Raw genomic sequence first — 19,211 nt, forward strand, 5'->3', positions numbered from 1 at the left:
TCTATTGTTCACATACCAACTAGGGATGTAATAGTGTAGTTGATTAACCAATAAGCAAGAGCGTATAGGTTAATGCCATAGGCTACATGCATTCCCACCCCTCTGCCCAGTAATTTTTTTAGCAGGCTGGCCAGCAGCCCGGCTCAGTCCCGGCTCGCACCAGAACCAGGACCTATTCCCACTGCAGCTCTGCATTTAAAGTGTGTTAGGAGCCAGGTGGGCAAGCAGCCCACCTCAGTTCCAGGTCATGCCCGGTCCAGGAGCTCAGACCCACCCTCCCAGATAGGAGTTACTGCCACCCTGTGCTGCTGCCTCTGTATCAGAGGCAGCAGCGTAGGATGACAGGCATCCAGTCTGTGAGGGAAGCTGGTTTTTATACTGGCTCCCCTTGCGGACCAGCTCCCATCTGGCACCCTGAGCAGAGGGCTCCTCGGAAGTGGGGCCAGAGAGGCTGCTGGCCTCACCTCTGGGGACTATAGAATAGTTGAGTAACCAATAAGAATTCACGAGGTTAATCGACTATTCAATTAACCAATATTTAACATCCCTAATACTAACTGCCTCACTGAGAACCTCATTAAGCAATGTGACTAACTACTGTTATGTATGGTTTGTTCTCTCTCCCCCAGATGAAGAATTGTGTGTGCTGCAGAATTTGTAGATGCCTGTGTTTTTATGTTAGAGGAGGACACCCTAAACATGGAGCTGAAGGTGATGAGGTTTGGAATGGTCCTGAGATTCCTGTGGGACTTCATCCCAGAGTTAATAACTACAGCCAAGTTTATCCTTCAATGTGATTTCTTAGGCCTGGTCCAGCATGAACACTTTAGCCTTTACTTAAATTTATATACAAGAGTGATTTCCATAGGACTACAGTGGATATGAAGTTCAGATGGGAGCTTGATTTCCTAATATATTAGTGTCCTCCCTGCTGTTAACAGAAATCAAATACCACTGCTAGGGTATGTCTACACTGCCACCCTAGTTCGAACGAGGGTGGCTAATGTAGGCATTCGAAGTTGCAAATGAAGCCCGGGATTTAAATATCCCGGGCTTCATTTGCATCTTGCCAGGCGCCGCCATTTTAAAATCCCCGTTAGTGCGGACTCCGTGCCCGTGGCTACACGCGGCACGGAGTAGGTAGTTCGAATTAGGCTAATTCGAACTACCGGTACACCTCGTTCCACGAGTCCGCACTAACAGGGATTTAAAAATGGCGGCGCCCAGCAAGATGCAAATGAAGCCCAGGATATTTAAATCCCGGGCTTCATTTGCAACTTCGAATGCCTACATTAGCCACCCTAGTTCGAACTTGGGTGGCAGTGTAGACATACCCTTAGGGTGGTGCTCTTGGTATTTGTTTATTTGGAATTAAACTCCTATACAACGGCAATTGTCATGACTTATTTCACACCCAATCAAGGAAATACTCATTTTTTTTTTAATTTCCCCTTATTCCTCTTTTTTTAAAAAACAAAATATTAGGACTTCAAATTGCAAAATTTACAGAGTACAAGAAGTTTTAGTCACTAGAATTCTGAAGAAGGATGTTGTGTGTGGTGGGAAATAAAAATGCCTCAGTTTTCTCTCAAAGACCATCTCCATTACCTGAATAATCTTCTTGCCTTCTGTCCTCCTGCCTTTCTAGTTTGTTATTTGCATCATCTTCTCCCCACCATGAAGGCTGACCATAAAGAGGAGTGCGATAAGTAGTTGTCTCTGGGAAGGGAAAGCAAGAAGCTACAATGACAGTAAATATACAGTCTGCTAAAAGGAAGGTGAAAATAGAATGATGGAGTCTCAATGGACTTTCATATATTCAAGAAATTTTCTAGTAACTACAAAATATTTTGGTGCTAAAACTGCCAGTGTCTCCGCCTACTTTAGTTCAAGCCCAAATTCCAAAGCTGGGGGAAGCAGGGAGAAAGAAAGGGCAGGTGGGAGAGGAAAAGAGAGAAACTGTAATGAATGCTGTTTTCTTTTGTATCTTAAGTATTCCCTGCTGTGCTGCAAACCCAAATGGTAGCATTATACTATTGCCTAAAAATCAAAGAGTGACCTACCACAATTCTCTGGCCCGGCTGAGAAAAAAGCAGGGGAAAAAAAAAGCAAAACAAATTACAAATGAGAAAGATGAAATTTAAATTATTCCGTGTTTTAAAAGCAGATACTGCTAAACCCTCCATTTAAACTTACAGATCCTGCAGGTCTAAAAAGGAAGCAAAACTCCAGGTGGAAATCACAGGAGCTTTGTCTTTGACAGATTCAGTACTGCGTTCAATGTGGAAATATAAAGTAGCAAAGGTGTAGGTATACATAAGAGGAGGTCTCCAGGAAAGACCAAGTCCTGCCCACAGCCCCAATGCTGAATAACAGGATTGGGGTGGCAATCACTTAGGTCAGCTCTTCACTGCAGAGTTAAGTGAGCTGCCTTCAAGTTACTTCTTTTGCATTAGCCCAGCAGGAATGAGAGCAGCCCCACTGCGGATACATCTAGACACCTCTGGTATCCCAAAATAGTGTTTTCTGCATCTTAACAGCTCGCCCGTTATTTCAAAATGCAATCGAAATAACGGGCTTGCTATTCCAACGTCCCAGGAAACCTCATTCCATGAGGACTAAGGGACTTGTCGCAACAGCGGTGCATTTCAAAATTTAACACTGTGTAGACAGCGCCAAATTTTGAAATACTCTCGAAATGAGCTATGCAATGTGTGTAGCTCAAATTGCGTAGCTTATTTAGAGCTGCGGGTGCAGCGTAGACACACCCCGTAAAATTACACTCAAGCTGCTGCATTTTTAATTGTATATCCTGCATTTACCCTGGTGCTGCCAGGGCACATCTCATGTTCTTGGTGGTAAGATAAGCTGAGCCTCATTACAGTGTTCAGTGGGAGACCACTCCTCACTAGGCACATGGGTGGAAATAGTGTTAGCTCTGTAGCTCTTTATATTAAACCAGTTTCCCCTGGGCATGCTCCAGATTTCTGTTGTCGTCCTTCATTCCAATCCCCAAGCAAGCCTAGATCCTGAGCAAGGATCTCTGCCAGATATTGACACTGATACGAACCACACAACTTTCATATTGGAAAACGAGGACTGATAGGGTGTGTCTAGACTACAGAGTTTTGTCGACAAAAGTGGACTTTTGTCAATAAAACTATACCTGCATCTACAGTGCTGTTGAGTTCTGTTGGCATAAAGTCGACAGAACTCAGCAGTTTTGTCGATGGCTGTAAACCTCATTCTACAAGGAATATCTCCTTTTGTCAACAGAGTTCTGTCGACAGAAGGCATTATTGCATCTACACTGTCTTTTGCATCTATACTGTCATGTCGACAAAGCGGCGTGCTTTGTCGACAGAACTGGTTGTAGTCTAGACGCTCTTTGTCAACAGAAGCTTTGTCGACAGTATCTGTCGACAAAAGCCTGTAGTCTAGACGTACCCATAGAGTGCAGGGGTGGGGAGAAATCCTTTCCCTCCATTACTTCCCCAAGACTAGAGAGGGGCAGTGGATCCTCTGTACAATCACCACACTATCTTAATTTAAGCCGACAAGCCACAGAACGTCACGTTGCATGCCAAAAGTAGCTCAGACTCACAGGCTGAGCACCTATTTTGCCACCTTCTTCTATGACACCATATTCAAGCTACAGCTGCCTAGACAGCAGCTACCTGACATGCTTTAAACTCACATACTGAGCTGCTTCAAAGGAATCATCGGATTGCCTCTGCATCGGATTGCCACTGCATTGCCAGTGTAGTGTATGGGGGGGAGGGACAGTAGTTCTTATTGCTATGATGGCTATTGGATATGCAGTTCAAAAGTATATCTGAAGAAAGAGTTAATCCTTTCCCACCCACAAACCTAATAACCATCACTTGGAATATTTCAGAAGAAATCAGAGTGAGAAACTTTTAAATCCGGAACACTGGCTTTCAGAGTCTCCAAATACAGTCATTTTGTTCTAAAAATACAGCATTTACTGACTACAGGCCCTCCCAAGGACTTGTCTACATAATTGGAAATTATAAAAACATAGTCTCTCATAGGACTACAGGTCAAATGAGGTTGAAGATCTATTTTCTGTACTCTTTCAGCATTAAAAAGAAAACTACATTCACACTCTTCCTGCAGCCTTTTAAAATTCAGAGGAGGAAGATTTCTCACCATTAAGAAACTATAATACTAAGCAATAAGCTTGCTGCTTATTATTTAGTAATACTAAATAATACACAATAAGCAATAATTTTTATAACAAACCACTTCAAAAAGGAGTAAGAAATGACCAAAAAAATATAATACAGGAAAAGCTACACTGGGTCAGACCACGGGTCCATCTAGCTCAGTATCCTGTCGTCTGACAGTGGTCAGTGCCAGATGTACTAGAGGAAATGAACAGAACAGGAAATCATCAAGTAATCCATTCCCTATCATCCATTCCCAGCCTCTGCAAACAGCCTCTGGACACTTCAGAGAATGCTTTTGAATCCCTGCCAATCCTGGCTGATAGACATTGATCGATTTATCCTCCATGAACTTACCTAGTTCTTTTTTGAACCCTATTATAATCTTGGCCTTCCCAACATCCTCTGGCAAAGAGTTCCAAAGGTTGAGTATGCATTGTGCAAAGAAATACTTCTCCTTTGTTTGTTTTAAACCTGCTGCCTATTTATTTCACATAGTGACTCCCAATTCTTGTGTTATAAGGAGTAAATAGCACTTCCTTATTTACCATCAGTCATTATTTTATAGACCTCTATCATACCCCCACCCCCCGCCATCCCTTTTACAAGTCTTTTTAATTTGTCCTCATATTGAAGCTGTTCCAAACCCTTATCAGATGCACATGTGAACATGATTTGTTGGGGAAGAGTCACTATAGCTTTTGTAAAGGAAAACGTGCTTCATCCATCTATTTGAGGGAATCAACAAGCATACGGACAAGAGGGATCCAGTGGAACTAGTGTTTCAGAAAGCCTTTGACAGAGTCCCTCAAGAAAGACTCTTATGCAAAGTAAGTGGTCATGGGATTTGAGGGAAGGTCCTCTCAAGAATCAATGACTGGTTAAAATACAGGAAACAAATAGTCACTTTTCAGATTGGAGAGCGGTAAATAATTGTGTCCCTCAAGGATCTGAACTGGGATGTTTTAAAGCACCAGGTTTTTTAGATTAAGTATTTGGGGGAAAAATGTTTGTTCTGGGGTTATTCTGCTGTCCCTGATCATCCCAGGACAAGGGAATAAATTACAACTTCATTCAACTCAACATCCCAGAAGAATGCAAAAGGCACAGCTAGAATGTCGGGTATTTCTCTCTTTTAAAGTGGCTAAAATATTGTAGGGAACCATTAATTTTCATACACATTTTAGCTTCCCAATTAAATTGTTTCAATTCTATCAAGTAAGCGGTGCATGCTAAATTTCAGCTATGACCCAAAGGGCGAGATCCTCAACTGATATAAATCTGCAAAGTTCAACTGACTTCAGCAGAGCTACATTGGTTTACACCCACAGAGGATCTGGCCCCAAAAGCAAAAATTCTTACATTCTTTGAGGAATGATGGGTAAGATTTTGCTCGCCCTGTTACATACACCAAGCATCTCAGATACTAAGTGCCTTAAATCCATAGCTTTTGCTTTTGGGAATGCACAGAAACATGGGAACTGTCCAAACTACTGGTCCCATGAGGAGCAGAAATGAAAAATAACGACACAGTCATTTAAATCGTTTTGTAGCCAGTCTGCTGGATAGCAGCTCCTTGCTCCCCTCTCTCAATATCATGCCAATTGGTCCAGATTATGCCAATTCATTCAAATATACTTTTTGGCTCATCAATTCAGGCAGGCAGCCTGGAAACCATACATGTAGATGACAAAACTGAGGTCAGCATGAGCACTCAGCTAGCTAATTATTGAATTACTGGGAACAGTGTAATACAGAGATGGCTACTGACAGACTGTGTTCTACTGAGCAAATTATGCCTGCAAAAGGGGGCTGGTCCAGTTTCACTTTTTTTAAGAACATGATTTCAAGTAAGGCAACATGGGTCAGGACCCAAAACACAGTCACACTAAACAAGGAAAAGAGGAAACGATGCAGTAATGCAGCCCCTCTACCAGCGTCTCACTTCACGCATGCAGCTTTGATCATGCCGGGGTTCCATCTCTTTGATAATAGAACTGATAGGGTTGCTGGCAGCCTCCTGGTTTAGTGCCAAAGGCCGGTACATACCCCCTGTGGCCCGAATAATGTATAAAATTACAAAGGAAAAGAGACAATAATGGCAAATTCCTTTGCTGATGAGAACATTAGCAGTTTTTGCTATTCCTAAAAAAAGCATCAGAAATCTACACAGCATCAATCAAGCTTTTTTTAAAATTCATTATTAATAGCACAACTTCCATCATCAGAAGATGTGGTGCACCAGGTTTAGTAAGGAACAGGCCTTGGGGAAAAAACCGAAGATGATCTAGCGTTAACATTGTAAGTCAGATAATTCCTACAACCTCGATCACTTTTTTCTAATAGTAAATTACAATTTAGCGGGGGAGGGGGGAAAACTAAAGCACATCATTGGCAGTTAAGGGTTTTTTTTAAAGTAAGGTAAGTCTATACCATGGTCTCTTGTAATCAATGTACATTAATATTGGAGGTTCTTGCATTAGAATGGCCAGGCCGATCTTATTTTTATCAATTATTCAGCCAGTCAATAAGTCTTTGATGTGCTGTAGGCTTCTCCAAACAGGACCAGATGAGGTACAGATAGCTGCATATCTAAGATGGCTGTTTCTCCTAATCTCTAATGCAGCTGTTACCATGACCTCAGGTGGAGAGTACTCCAAGAGTTAAATCCCACTACACAAGCAGCAACGGCTCCCACTGAGTCCATGAAAGCGGCGCCAGCTTGCTCCATTGCCAGATTTGGCCCCAAGAAACAAACACCCTAGCAAATCAGTTACACATGTTATAGTTCCGCCTTCCTCGATAGCAGGTTTCACCTTCTATTGTTATTTGTATTTTGGTAGCACCTAGAGAACCAGTAGAGATCAGCACCCCATTGTTGTAGGTGCTATTCAAACACAGAGTAAGAGACAGCTCCAGCACAGAAAAGCTTCCATTCTAGACAGAGAAGAGAGACACAGATGAGAAACGGAGGCCTAGGGAATCTAAATGACCATTCCAGGGAACTCTGCGGAAGAAGCAGACATGAAACCACATTGCTGAAGTGACAATTTGGTGCCTGAAGCACAAGACCCTGTGTCCTCTCCAGCACACAGCAGTTACCCAATGGCCACTTGTATGCAGATTCAGAATTTGACGGAAATTAAAAATCCTGGTGTTGTTGACAAAGGTGCCGATTTCAAATGGGAGCTCTGGGCACGTTACCCTTCTGAAATTCAAGCCATTAGTGTTTCTTTAGATCTGCCAGCTCTGGGAAGTTCGAGATATTAAAGGATTTTTTTTAAAGTGCCATATTGTTTTTAAGCTACAACAACAGTATGTTCAAATAGCTACACTCTAGACTGCACAAGTGTTTCAGGGTACTTATATACACACACACACACCACCCCTGTTATGACCAATTTATTAGTATGCACAAAGACCACAGGAACTGTCACATTAAAACCAACCCCCCAGTCTATCAATATGTCACACCAGAAATTGGCAATGGTAAGTGCTCCAGAGACAGTCTTCAAAACTGCCTAACACAAAGTAATTGTGCAACAACCGATGCGTGGGGAGTGAGGTGTCCCTAGTCCACTCATGGATCAGCTTATCCCATAAAACAGGACAGCTAATACTGCTAATTTTTAATACTAGCTAATCAAACTGCGGATGCTTTTCTTATTGATAAAAATTTCTATTCCTCAATGAGTTTCGGCTACTTGCCTCAGTAACATCCCGTAGAAGCAAACTCCAGTGTTTGATTATATTTGCACTTTAAGGCAATACTTAAAAAACCTACAAGAATTTTTTAGTGGTATAAAGATTAATTGGTTATTATAGGAAAAAATTAATAGAAAGCACAGTTGAGACCCCTCTTTCTGATTCATTGTTTTCGATATCACCCCCCCCCCCATTCCTAACCAGTCCTAGTATTATTTTTAAACCTCCCCTACTAAAAAAAGTCCTGCCCTTTGCTCTCTTTCCTCCCATTGGAACTGTAATGTGGATTTTTAAATGCCATTGTCACCACAAAGTGCTTTCATTTGCTAGAAGCAAATTACTACATACTTACAGGGTTAGCACAACAGTTCTCCCTCCAAAGCCTTTCCCACTGCCAGAAAGTCAACCCACTTTGCTGAAAATACATTAATGGAATGAAGAGCATGATGATTTTAAACCACGGCCAGTCCTCCAAACGCACAGAGTGAAGCTGCATGTATAACTGAAGACCAAGTGAGTGAAAACTCCACTACAGGCTAATAACTATTTCTGCTAGCTCATCTTCCAAAACTCATCCAGCTTTTTCTATTGACTTCAGTGGACTTTGGGAGTGGCTCATTGGGTCCCATCCTGTTAAGTACCTCCGTCTAAATACTCAGCATCTTCAACACCCACTTCTTTGAATGGGATTAGCAACAGCTCAGCATTTTGCAGATGACTCTCAACCTCTTTCCAGATCGGTTTTTGATCTGAGGAAGTGGGTCTGGCCCACGAAAGCTCATCATCTAATAAACCATCTTGTTAGTCTTTAAAGTGCTACATTGTCCTGCATTTTGCTTCAGCTACCCCAGACTAACACGGCTACATCTCTATCACTTTCCAGATCGGACACTGAGCAGCCAGTTACATTAGCAGGAGCCAGCAACACCCTCCTCAGAATTCACCCCTCCTAGGCAATCTGCAAAACTAGTTTTTGTACCTCAAAGTGAAAATTAAACAAGGGTTAGCAAGAGCTACACATCAGGAAAGTAGGTCACTATGCTTGAGGTATCACATCAGATGTTGTGTTTGCAGATATTTCAGATACCAACTGCCTCAGTTACAGGGAATCAGTCTGACAACAAACAAAAGCCCTGCATATTTAGCAAGGTGACAAGTGATAAAAAGAACCAAGTAGGAAAGCGCCTAGATAATCTCTGCATGCTGCCAAAATGTCAGCCAGTAGGTGACAAAGGTAAATTAATTAGCTTTGGAGAGTACAAACTGGATATTTGCAACTCATTTCAAGCATCCGGCTCAAGTTACACTCGGGCTAGACAGTTTACTTCAGGGACAAGAGACAGTTCACCTCCTTTCACCCTCCTCTGTGTCACGGCTAATCACCACCCAACCTATCCCTCTAAGCGCTTGTGAACGAACTCTCAAGGAGGCAAGGCGGAATGTGCCACATCTACTGTATTCACCACAAATAAGAGGGACACATGGAAAGCACCAGGGAAAAGGTTCCTGCCAGGCAGGGAAGCAGAATGAGGAGCAGGAAGGCATGTGTGATTTCACACACAGCAGGAGTGACAAACAGGAATATAAACAGAAGAGAAATGCTATGCAGCTTTAATATACCCTCTCAGCTTATTGGGATTTTCACAAGGGCAAGACACAATGTGGGAGATTAAGGTCACCACATTCCAGCTGGCCAGGACTAGTGATGGGAAAACCTGACAGATGCACCTAAGTATCTAAACAAACAGACACTTCTGCAAAGATTCTGTACCCAAATTCACACACCCCTCTCATCTCTTTCCTGCAACTTAGGCTCTGTCATCCCTCCCTTAACCATGTGATGCTCCCCACACCCTTCCCTATTGCCATGTACCTCTTCTTCCTTTTCTGGTCTGGGGGCTCCATTCCATATGCCTGACAACCTCTCTGCTAGGCCCCAGGTTAGTGACTTACTTCAACTTTCCTGGGACTTTGGAGCTTCTAAAACACAGGGCAGGCAACCTCTGCAGCCCCAAAGGTAAGCAACAGTCAATTAACTCCACAGTTCTTCTAATGTGTGGGAGAGGGAAGAAGCAGGAGGCATCTTGGTCAGGATGAGACCTAGGCTATGTCCAGACTCAAGGGTTTTTTCGAAAAAAGTAGCCTTTTTTCGAAAAAACTTCACCTGCGTCTAAATCCCAATAAGCTGAGAGGGTATTAATTGATCTGGAGCATATGCGAGGCTTCCAGGCAAGGGCCGAGCGTTAGGCAGTCAGGCGAAACGCCCCGCGTATGTCAGGGTACTGACTTGGGAACCGTTATGACGCCAATACAGCCTACTGACCCGACCCCTACCTTTCCGCAGGTCGTGCTCCGAGAGCATGTTTACCCACGATCTTAGCCAAAAGGCCGAGTATTAAAGCTGCATAGCATTTCTCTTCTGTTTATATTCCTGTTTGTCACTCCTGCTGTGTGTTCTTTTGAAATTAAATTGAAAGAACGCGGCTTTTCTTTCGATGGCGGAAAACCTCATTTCACGAGGAAGAACGCCTTTTTTCGAAAGTGCTCTTTCGAAAAAAGGCGTTCTTGAATGCAAACAGGGCTTTTTCGAAAGAGAGCATCCAGACTGCCTGGGTGCTTTCTTTCGAAAAAGCTGCTTGCTTTTTCGAAAGTACTGCTTGCAGTCTAGACGCTCTTTTTCAAAAGAGGCTTTTTCGAAAGCCTCTTTCGAAAGAGGCTTGCAGTCTAGACATAGCCCTGGGGAAGAAGAGCACAGAGCTGGGGTGGGCAGGAATGACAGACAAAGGGAGCGGGAGAGAAGGTAACGGGACGGGCTCAGCCAAACTGAAGAGGTTCACAATGGTCTTTGTGTTGCATGCAGCAATCCACCCATCCTGAAATATAACACTTCACATGAGGAAGTGCAGTTATTTAAGACCATAAAGGGTTTTTGTGGTGAATTCAATGCTGCCACCGTCCACTCCATAATGGCGCCCATCCATGGAAGCCTTTGCCTTTTCTGGGCTGCGTCACTGACAATATTCATGTGGTGGTTTACAGATATGAAATTAAAATTAAACCAGACAGGTGCCAAGAGTTAACCAGCCCTGCCCTGCCCACATCTCACTGCAAAATGAACCAGTCCAAAACACCATTGCAATAGCACGCCTCTCTTGTAATGTCAGACTGGCACATTTCTTCTGAAGACTGCATCAGAGAAAGCAAGGCTGATTATCTGACACCAGTTTACTTAACAAAGAAGTTCAGAAAGAGGACATTTGTAATTGCTTCAAAAAGCAGCCTGCAGTTCTATTGAGAATCAGCACCGAAATCAAGATGCATTGTTAAGTGACTGTTCTGAACCTTGACTAACTGGTTTCTAAGCAAGTACCTGAGATTGCCTTCCTGTCCAGTTTTGCTTGCGGGGATTCAGCATAACCACCATGTTCCATATTCTGCTCCACCCTTTTCATCACAGCGCCCTTGAAACTCATCTGAAGTTGGCTAGTGTACTTTTCATGCTGCAGATACAAACAAAAAATGTGTACAAGTCTATGGGGTACTACATGCACAACAGGCAATAAAAAGAGCACACTATCTTCTCCCCATGTGACCAGGTGAGAACTAGTATTGAGATTGTGCTCTAGACCAAGAATAAACTATATGTCTGAAAAAGCTTTAAAAAAACTATACTAAGAACAATCACCTCTTCCATTAAGGATTCAAGTACCAAATTCCCTCACTGCTCTTTATTCTCACAACAGCATCATGAATTCTTCCCAAACTATCCTTTTATCTACCTTCTCTGAAGGTTTCAGTGCCAGCACATCACATTTTATCATTAGTTGTCTCATATCTGGACAGAAGGGTCAGAAAGGTATTTTGCGTGAAATCAGGTTCCCTTTAAAGCTGGGCAGTGTTCAATGATCTAATCTAATATGCAGAAAAGGGTGTTTCCGTAAAAATCAGGTCTGAGTAAGTTCAATGAATGAGTCACCTCTGTCCTACCCTCCTACACAAGTAGACTTATGAAACCTGGGATGTGAGACTACAACTGTCAATTGAAGGTTGATGGTTGGTATTGGTATTTCTGGTTCTAAATGCTGTGCAGCTTTGGCATTGCTGGGAACTGTGAAACAACTATGCATTTCATCCGTCATGATCAGGAGGAACGCTGACCAGCACCCAGTGACTAAGGGGTTACCTCAGGTACCTAGCAAAAGGATCGGCATGGGGGGGTTCGGGCAATCAGCTAATAATAATGCAGGTAGGAATTTCAAACTGGAAAAGAGGGGGCTTTCTCTTTTTTGTTTGAGATCAGAGCAGTTTCTCCCAGGTATCAAGGGAGATGGGAGACACTTCTCTCTCCAAGAACGGACTTCTTAAAATGTGTAAGTAAGCAAAAGTTTAGATAGTCTACTAGGGATTATTGTTTTCCCTGTTTGGGGGTTTGGAAATTATGTCTGAGCTGGCTAATTGTTTTTCTCTTTTGTAACTAAGGATTACAGCCCAGGGGCTTTCCCTGAGTATCTATATCAAATGGTGGCTCTTTCCATCTAGCCAATATACTATGCTTGCAACTGCAGTTTTGTTTTGATAGAATAAAAGACTGTGTTTTTTATTCTAATTAACCGGTAGTAGCTGATTCTTGTGTCCTGGAAGGTCTGTCTGTGTGTATCTGCATGCCTCTGACTGAGGGGTCAGCTACAAGACACTGCAGCTTGTTTTTCTCTTTTCTTTTTCAAGCTCTTTTGGGGAAAAAAGCTTGGGGTACCCCTGGGGTTGGTTTCACGTGTCCATCCCGTTTGTGGTTTTTTAATTTTGGGGTTCAAAAGCTTGATGCCACTTAATGCTGGCAGCGAGTCCCCCAAAATCTGGGTATTAGGATTTTGGGGGAAAGTTTTTGTACCAGTGCCTGTAGAGGCAAGGTTTTGGAGCATTCTTGCAGGCCCCCAACTTCTGCATTCATAATGCCAGAGTGGGGAACAGCCTTGACAATCCCAGTGGGGACTGCCTTTCTTTCATGGGTGAGTTTGTTTGGTCTCTGATCCTGAAGCTCATGCTTGGGGGAGCCATTTCACAGAAACTGCTCTGTAAGGAAAGTCCTAGGGAACAACTGGGATCTTTAGAGAGAAAAATGGAGATGGTTACTGAGATTAAACTGAACAAATGTTGGCCTGTTGGAGGAAGCATCAAGTAGCTGACATAAGCCAGAGAACTCAAACAAAGGAATTTACCCTTTGTTGCTTAATTTCTCGGAGGCCATTGATTTTCTGCAGAAGCAAAGTTTAAAGTACAAAGAGTTCATCTTTATACACTAAGGCTGTGTCTACACTGGGCCACTTATTCCGGAAAATCAGCCGCTTTTCCGGAATAAGCTGCGAGCTGGCCCTTGAATTTCCGGAAAAGCAACGATGCTCTACTGTACAAAATCAACCGCTATTCCGGAAAAGCTACGCTACTCCCGCTCGGGAATAAGTCCTTATTCCGGAACACTGTTCCGGAAAAGGGCCAGTGTAGACAGCCCAGTAGTCTTTTCCGGAAAAAAGCCCCGATCGCGAAAATGACGATCGGGGCTCTTTTCCAGAAAAGCACGTCTACATTGGCCACAGATGCTTTTCCGGAAAAAGGGCTTTTCCGGAAAAGCAGCCTGCCAATGTAGACACTCTTTTTCTGGAAATACTTATAACGAAAACTATTCTGTTTTAAGCATTTCTGGAAATTCGTGCCAGTGTAGACGTAGCCTAAAGCTTTAGTGCCCATTATTTAACTGTCGGTCATAAAATCATAAATAATTTCAGATAGACGCTATTGTTGGGATAGAAAGAGAAGATCTGGACTAGCTGGGAGATGCAACTATTCTCAAGGTGAGGTCCTGCGAAGCACTCATTAAAGGGAAATCTTGAGTTGTGATTGTTTCTACGCTGCATTATCAAAGGGTATAAGAACTTCAAGCTATACGCCTGCCACTGGTGTGCTGAAAAATTTAGGATGTTGTTATGAACCTGCTGTAGGGTTTTGCTATTTAATGCTGTCAGTGCTTCACATGTACCATACAAAAATACTCTGATGAAGTTGGTTTTACCCATGAAAGCTCATGATTCTATACATTTTTGTTAGTCTCTAAGGTGCCACAGGACTACTCGTTGTTTTTAAAGTTACACACTAACATGGCTACCCTTCTGAGACTTCACACAAAAATAACTTACCTTTAATGCTTCCTCTGGTACTTTGTGTTGAATTTGTTCCAAGACATACATGTTAGAATGTAGAGTGTGCGTTAAGGAAGCAAAGGAGGAGTCAAATACACAGTAATACTATAACTGAAGCAAATGTGATTATAAAACTGGACAAGCCTCAAAGGAAAAACTGAATGAAAAACCTGAAAGCAGTTGTGTCACTACCAGAACTAAACTATCCAATATAATTATTCCCTTAAAACAACACTGTGCATACCCTGCAACATATATACCAATATCTACAGGCTCTATTGTGCCTTTAGGCACAGCATGGTGCGGTACACAACTGTCCACTCCCTGCTCCTTCTCACCCAGCTGTTAGCTCCATAACTCCTGCCATTCCCCCTCCATACCCAAGCCATAACTGGAATAGTCCCATGTAGTTATGAAAGTGGCTGGAAGGACGGCTTTAATTCAGGGGTGGGGGACTTAAGGCCCAGGGGCCAGATGTGGTCCTCAGCTTGCCTGGATCCAGCCCTCAAGCCCACTATGGGGCTGGAGTATACAAAATCTACCAGCCTGGGCCCCCCAAGGCTTTGGTGTACCAGGGGAATGTGAGGAGTGTCTTTCTCCATCTCAGGGACCACATCACTGAGGGGTGGGGGGTTTGCTTCTCACCTGCAAGCAGCCCCCGAATGATTTTCCTGTGGGTCAGCGGCCCAAAAAACGTTCCTCATCCCTGCTTTAGTGCCTCGCACAGCCACATAGGACCAGGGAACAATCCTGCTCAAGACTAGCAATGTAGCTTCTTATGTAGCAAGTCCAGGGTTACCAAGTGGCTTAAAAAAAAAAAAATACTGGACACACTTGATCTCAGATGGAGGGGGGAGCAGCCGGGAGGGGAGCAGGGCTGACCAGAAGGAGGTGAGGGGCGGGGGGGAACGGCCAGTGGGAAGCAGGGTTGGTGGGGGGGAGGGGGCAGCGGGGCTGGCCAGGGGGAGATCGGCGGGGGGGAGAGGACGACCAGCTGGCGGGAAGTAGGACTGGCTGGGAGGGGGTTGGGGGCAGTGGGGCTGGCCGGGAGAGGTGGGGGGGGGGGACCAGCTGGTGGGAAGCAGGGCTTACTGGGAGGGAGTCAGGGACAGTGAGGCTGGCCCGGGCATACGCAGTCCCGGAGCGCTGCCCATCCCATGTACGGTCCCGGCGGAGCGTGAACGATTCCCTCCCGCCCGCTCACACAGTTGCGTACTGCCTGGCTGGTAGACACACTCACTTACCTAATTAGAAAATACCGGACATTTTATATGTCCGGTATTTTCTCAATTTGTTTCCCAAACAGAACCCTCAAATACCAAACTGTCTAGTTCAAAACCGACAGCTGGCAACCCTAAGCGAGTCACTCGGAGTGAGTTACTAGAACCTCTCCAAAAAGGACAATAGTCATGTCTTTGGGCCCAGGCAATTACCTCTGTGGATTCCCCACAGAGAATGTATGAAGGAAGCATTCAGCAGTCTAGTCAGAAATAGTCCTATAAAGATTACACAAAGCCGAGGGGGAGACAGGGAGGGAAATGTTAAACTACAAATAGACACCAGTGACAGGAGCATAGCAGGGAAACATCACTTGTGTGTGAGGGCCTCTCTCAATGAAAAAAGAGCTGCATGCCCTTATGCAACAGAGCTCAGCTGACTCACAGCCAGGCCCTCTCAGAGGCCCAGAGAGGCAGGGCCACTTCCAGCTTTTGAGGCCCCTAGCCAGAGTACAAATAAAATTAAATGATGACACATGAAAACAAAATAAGGCACCACCAAAAAAAAAAAAATGAATGAATATTTTTTAACAAATGCTTTTCTAGCCTTTCTCTGTGCAAAAAAAATCAACAAGTGTCTAAATGTGAGGCCCCTTTCAGGTTGAGGCCCAGGCCAAATGGCCCTCCTGACCCCAGTTCTCTGGTTGGCCCTGCTCACAACACATGAACGATGCAGCCTTCGGTACAGGGCTGAACAAGAGAATCACAGAATGCACTCTCTAAAATGCCATGGCAAAGAATGGGCAGCAATCAGACTTGGTAGAGTTTGTGCTTGATGACGACTGACCCTGCTGCCCTCACTCTCGTAAGTCTTCTCCGGAGGGGCAACATAAAGTTGCCTCATCATTTGCCATATTTCAGCAGGAATATCCAGGAGTAACGGCTGCCCAGTAGGCTCTTTGACTAAGATGTGCAATGGAAAAGTTTAGATCTGTATCACAGTCATTAAAATCTACCTTCACTCTAGCCATTGGCCTAATGCCTTGGATGCATTCAAGTTTCCAAGAGTCTCCTTCAGGCTTCTGTAGTATTAACAACAATACAGCAAGATTTTAGCCAGGGAGGTCACAATTCAGCAAGGCACTTGAACCTGTGCCTCACTTAAAATACACAAGTAGTGCAAGACCTTTCACTTTCCACTATGAAATTTCATCCCATTTCTATTACTGAAGTTTTCAAGTTCACGCAGATCTTCCTCAAGTATATTCTGGTCTTCCTCTGTATTGGCAATACCTCCCAACTTTGTGTCATCTACAAATGTTATTAGCACACTCTCACTTTCTGTGCTAAAGTCAATAATAAAAATGTTAAATATGACTAGGATAGCCTCCGCTTTTACCAGTTGCTTATCCACCCTTCAATTCTCATATTAATTCCCATGTTCTCCAATTTAACTAAGAATTTTCCATGTGGAACTGTAATAAATGCCTTCCAGAAATCCAGGAAGATTTGCTCTACTGCATTTCTTTTGTCTAAAAAATCAGTTATCTTCTCGAAGAAGATGATCAGTTGTCCTGGCATCATTTACCTTTTGTAAAGCAACGCTGTATTTTATGCCAATTACCATCCTTAACTATCTTCTCTTTCAAAATTTGCATACAATCAAGGTCAAACTTACAGGCCTGTAGTTTCCCATATAATTTTTTGTCTTTTTCTTAAAGCTGAGAGAGCTAGACATGGCACCTATGATGAATGGAGATCCTGCTAACAGAAGGCGTGATCCAAAATCCAACAAAATCAAAGGGAGTTGGCATTTGCATGCATTGGATCAACCCCACAGTGCAGAACTTCTAAGCTGATGAGCCATCCAGAGGCTCTACAAGGCACTATCCACACACTTAGTCATTAGCTGTGATTAAGGATATGTCACCCTCAACATAGCAAACAGAGCACTTCAAACAAAAATAGTGTGTCATGCTGTGCTCAGGCAATAAGGATATCATAGCCAAAGCGAATCACGTCGTTCAGCTTTAGTGTGATGTACTTCTGGTCAGGAATCCGGACATCGTTCACAAAAGTCTGCAAGACAGAAGCACAGGCCTTGTTTTGAGGAAAGGCATAATGTTTATATATTTAATCAAGCAACCCAATGGAACACATGTATACAGCTCTGGAAACACTTAGCTCACCCTCAAAACAAAATATAGTTTGACAATTAGAACTACTCATATTCTGTGTACTGGGTTTAATTTTCTTTAGCTAGTACAGTAACACTCACATGCCCCCATGGAGATCAGTACTACAACATGCTAGGATCTGTACATGTACTTGCTCTGAGGCAGGGCGCTGCCTCAAAAAGCTTACCACTTAAATAAACTGTAGAAACCGGGGATGGGTGGAGGCAGGGCATGCATGAAAGGAAGCTTCTTCATCATTTGTATTGAAGTGGTACCTAAGGCCACATTATGCTTGGTGCTATATAAAATACGGAACTAAAAAATACCCCCACCCAAAAGAGCTTACAACTAATTATTCCCATTTCACAGATGGGGAACTGAAGCCCAGAGAGGTTAAGTGATTTGCCCAAGGCCATACAAGAAGTGTGTGGCAGAGATGGAAATTTGATGCCCGGCCTCCCAATAGAAAAGAAATTAATCCACATGTGAAAATCAGGCAATTGTGTGCAAGTGCGTCTTGTATAGCTGGTTTGAAAATAAAAAAAAGTTCACAAATTTATGCAAACAAATGCTGGTGGGAGCTAGACATACAGCTGCACTTAGATCAGAAGACGGGCACTGGCAAACACTGGGAATTATCACATGCTCCAAGGTGGAATTCTACATAGATGGGAAATGTGCATCAAGCTGCCTGATACAGGGTTTTCAGCACAGCAACGCAATTCCTTCCTTGGGTTGGTGAGAGCAGAGTCACTGCTTGCAAAACACAACAAAAACCTGACTCTCTCGAAAGGGACTTTGAAAAAACGGGCTTACAAAGGAAAATGAGCAAATATGTTTGCCGTGCTGGGGCATAACTTTCCCCTCCTAATCCTCTCACAATAGTCCAGATTAAGCACGCATGACAAGCCCAAGAATTAAATCCAGAGAAATAGAGTTTAGAACATAGGGCAAGATCCACAGCTGGAGCAAAATCAGCAAAACTCCATGTGCTTCACAGCTGCAGTGATTTACAGCTGCTGAGGACCTCGTCTGTAGCATCAGAACGAAAAGAGGTACCGGGATGTGAGGGCAGGGTGGACTCCCATTAGGACAGTAGTGGATAAAATATGGCCTGTGGGCTGGATCTGATCCACCAGATATTTGAATCTGACCCACAATGACCCCTCCCCCCCCAGGCTAGTAATGTCCCGCAGCCCAGTAGGGCCCTCAGACAGGCTTCCCCACACTCCATTCAAAGCAGCCAGCTGCTGAGCCAAACATGTCTCTGAGTGCCTGCCTGCCTCTAGGAGGAGGGGAGAGAAGGGCAGTGGATAGACACATGCCACCTTGCCCAGCATCCTCCTCACAGCACCAACTGGCCAGTTTCCAGCCAATGGGAGCTGCAGGGGCATTGCCCCCTCCCTCCAAGGGGCAAGCAGCGACACACTTGCCCCAAAAGCCAGCAGCTTTGAACAGTGTGTGGGGCTGCAGCAGGCGGCCGGGCTGCCCGAGCACCTGACTGGTCAATGAGCCAGGAGCCATTTATGAAAACCCTCCCAGCCAGAGCCTAAACTTGATACCCGCTCCTGCACTGAAACACCCTTCTGAAACCAAGTTCCCTCCCTGACCCTATACTCCCACCCTTTGCCCCAGGTCCTGCACCCAAACTCCATCCCAGACTTGCACCTCTCCATTAATATACCAGAAAAGTGCAGCCCATGACCACTTACAAATTCTTGCAGTGTCCCA

At 44.0% G+C, this 19,211-nt stretch overlaps 1 protein-coding gene across 6 annotated transcripts in view; it reads right to left on the reverse strand.

Moving 5' to 3' along the window:
• Positions 1-19,211, reverse strand: part of CEP170B (centrosomal protein 170B) — a 93,871-nt gene that overhangs the window by 47,088 nt on the left and 27,572 nt on the right. For 4 of the 6 annotated variants that reach the window (XM_075926448.1, XM_075926447.1, XM_075926446.1 and 1 more), the window contains exons 1-3: positions 14,084-14,148; positions 11,266-11,395; positions 1,609-1,740 (exon numbers count right to left, since the gene is read on the reverse strand). In XM_075926448.1, coding sequence (XP_075782563.1) covers positions 1,609-1,740; positions 11,266-11,395; positions 14,084-14,134 — 313 coding nt within the window. In that variant the 5' untranslated portion in view covers positions 14,135-14,148. Of the gene's footprint in view, positions 1-1,608; positions 1,741-11,265; positions 11,396-14,083; positions 14,149-17,303; positions 17,383-19,211 lie in introns of those variants that run through there. The other 2 variants (XM_075926449.1, XM_075926445.1) reach the window with 2 other exon arrangements.

Source organism: Pelodiscus sinensis, chromosome 4 (assembly GCF_049634645.1).
Source record: "Pelodiscus sinensis isolate JC-2024 chromosome 4, ASM4963464v1, whole genome shotgun sequence".
In the NCBI taxonomy this organism is placed as follows: domain Eukaryota; kingdom Metazoa; phylum Chordata; order Testudines; family Trionychidae; genus Pelodiscus; species Pelodiscus sinensis.